Consider the following 2,782-nt stretch of genomic DNA (forward strand, 5'->3'; position numbering starts at 1 on the left):
TCTTTGAGAGAAAATTGAATGACCTGATACCATATAGATAATTCAGATAAAGCTACAAGCATATGTTATTGCATATCTGCATTCATTATTTTTGATAAAATACCTGAATCACATCAAGCCTAATAGTTACACAACGAACTAAACTCTTATAGGTTCATTTCGACCATAAGTACTTCAACAAAGTAAAAATGATAATAATGAACATTTAGGACCAGAGCTATTCAGTATGAATGTTCCCAACTGATACAAGACTTTCTACATAATTGAAAATACCATAACCCATGACAGATTTGCGGATATGAAACGTCTTAAATTCATTGGTCGTGAGATTGAAAAAAACAATTTTTTGTTGATCATCTTCGATATTATCAAGGGGTCCGGACAATGTAGAAACGTTGCAGACAATTTCATCCTTCCAAATAGTCACTGGAACTAACAAACAGCCTAAATAAGGGCAGCTAGTATATTTCTTAGTCCAAATCCACCTCTCTCTAGATGCACAAGTACCCTCCTCCATCACCCACAAATGAATCAAGGACGATTTGAAGTCTTCACTCAAAGTGTGAGAAAGCAGAGCAAGCTTGTTGTCATATACAGCAAGATATCTGGGATATGGGGTATTTGTAACTGAAAAGGGTGAAGAAGGCAATGGTATCAATATAAACACTTCCATAGCTATATCAAATGACACTATCAAATCAATATCATCTTCATCCTCCTCCACACCTAGCTTTGACCCAATCCAAAAGATAGCTCCATTATAAGAGAAACCATTAGAGGTCATAGCTACACCATTTAAGTTCCCAAATTCCACTTCCTTCCATGATCCTGTGGTTAATGAATAAACTTCCACTTGATTAACCCGACCAGTATTCCCAGGAACATGAATTTTCACTATCTTGTAATCATCAACCGATGGACTAAACCCAAATCCTACAAAGAATTCCTCATCTTCAAAATAACTAACAGATGTAGGCACCCGACTCAACTTTCTAGTAGCTGGATTCCACAATAAAAGGGAAAGAGATCTAGAAAAACTAGCGACTCCTACACAGAGTAAGCCATTGCAGGAATCGAAGGTACAAACCCACAGCCCCATAAAATCAATAAAAGGATCGTTCGAAACTTCAAGGACTTGCATCTCACGATTGAGCAAACACATGCAAAAAGGATCAGATTTGCCAAAATCTTCAAAGAGAAGCGAAGGGTTTTGACGAGAGGAGTGGTGGAGGTGTTCAGCGATGAAAGATGGGGTTTTGAAGAGATTTTTCCATCGTTTGCACACACATTGAAATCGGATTAGAGATTTTACCGGAAGCCGTGTGAGAATGTTGGTCATGATATCTTCGGGAAGAACTAGGTTGTCGCCATCCATCTGCGCCATGGTCCTCAACCGGGAAGAACAACGGATCGAGGAAAGGCCAAGCCGTCAAGTGAAAGGGAACTGGATTGGGGAAGACCATGGAACCAAAACGACAGCGTTTTGTAAAACGAAGTCATTTTACTGGAATTAAAAATGCTTTTTAAGTTAATTTTTTTTCGGCACTCAATTTTTAATTTTTTATGTCTTTATATTATCTTATATTTGCAATACTTAAAGCATTTAATAATCAATTTTTTTCTAATTTTTCAGCACTCATTTTGAAATTCTTCAGTATTTATTTTTAATATTTTGAATAATTATTTTTTATTCTTCAGTACTAAAAACATTTAATAATACTATTAAAAAATTGAGCACTGGAAAGTGTGTACTACAGATATAAATGATGGGTGCAAACAAATTTAACTGAGGAAAATTGTAATCCTAACTAAGGACTATGATTTTTTTTAATATTTAGTATTTTATCATTTCAAAATTTTAATTGTCAATCATTTTTTTAGAGGGCCTTTAAATGTCATTTTACATATTACCATAAATATATAATAAAACTGTTTAAAATTAAAACAATTTTAGACTACATATGCTGGACAATTGATTCATGATTTTATCCACATTTACCTGACTTTCAAAGCTCATCAAATAAAGTTGAGAAAATTTACTTCATTGTATTCAAATTATCACATTTTTTAAAATTTAAAATATTTATTTACAAGTTGATTTCCAAATTCTAATATTCTAACATTTATAATTGAACTTCTTAAATTTATAACTGAAAATTTGCAAAAAATTTATGTTATTAACTCTGTAAGAAAACTCACAAGACAGTCCTTAGAACATAGGCTATTGTACTCGGATTGTTTTGAGAATTGAGAAATCACTCATTATTCTTTTTGTATCCTTGATTTTTTATTTTTGCAGGTGTTATTGGCTGAATTTCAATAACATAAGACCTGTGGCTTTGTTAACCCCATGGATTAAGCTCATTAAAAATTCTCTCCATTTCTCTCATACCAAACAGGTCCTAGAGTAATATATTCTTGCTTTATGTCTCAAGAAAAGAAATTATATAATACTCCTCCGGTCCTTAATATAGGACTCAATTCTTGAGTTGGTTTTGGTCCTAAATATAAGACCCATTTATCATATTTATCAATTTTCTCTAAATTAGCCCTATAGATACTCCCTCAACCATAATCAAATAGAAGAGGGAGGGGAGGTATTAAAAAAGATGATTATGGTGTTTTAGAAAAAATGTGTCACTTTTATTATAATTAACTAATTTACCTAACTTCCTTAATCTAATCAAATTAGTTAAATGGTTCTTACATTAAGGACCGGAGGAGTACATTCACAAAACAAACAAAGATGTTTGTAAAATTTGAAAATATTTGCAAACTTTAA

The 2,782-nt window shown here is 32.6% G+C and overlaps 1 protein-coding gene across 1 annotated transcript; it reads right to left on the reverse strand.

The window, feature by feature from the left end:
• Positions 1-217: 217 nt before the first annotated feature.
• LOC114741280 (F-box/LRR-repeat/kelch-repeat protein At2g27520-like) lies at positions 218-1,384 on the reverse strand. The gene has a single exon (XM_028929534.1). The coding sequence runs from the start codon at positions 1,382-1,384 to the stop codon at positions 218-220; it is 1,167 nt and encodes a 388-aa protein (XP_028785367.1).
• Positions 1,385-2,782: the final 1,398 nt, after the last annotated feature.

Source organism: Neltuma alba, unplaced genomic scaffold, assembly GCF_004799145.2.
Source record: "Neltuma alba isolate B1F8T4 unplaced genomic scaffold, ASM479914v2 tig00003342_pilon, whole genome shotgun sequence".
Classification (NCBI taxonomy): domain Eukaryota; kingdom Viridiplantae; phylum Streptophyta; class Magnoliopsida; order Fabales; family Fabaceae; genus Neltuma; species Neltuma alba.

Bases quoted from the DNA above. Each gene is read 5' to 3' on its own strand.
- LOC114741280 (XM_028929534.1), bottom strand. From the start codon at position 1,384: ATGGCGCAGATGGATGGCGACAACCTAGTTCTTCCCGAAGATATCATG.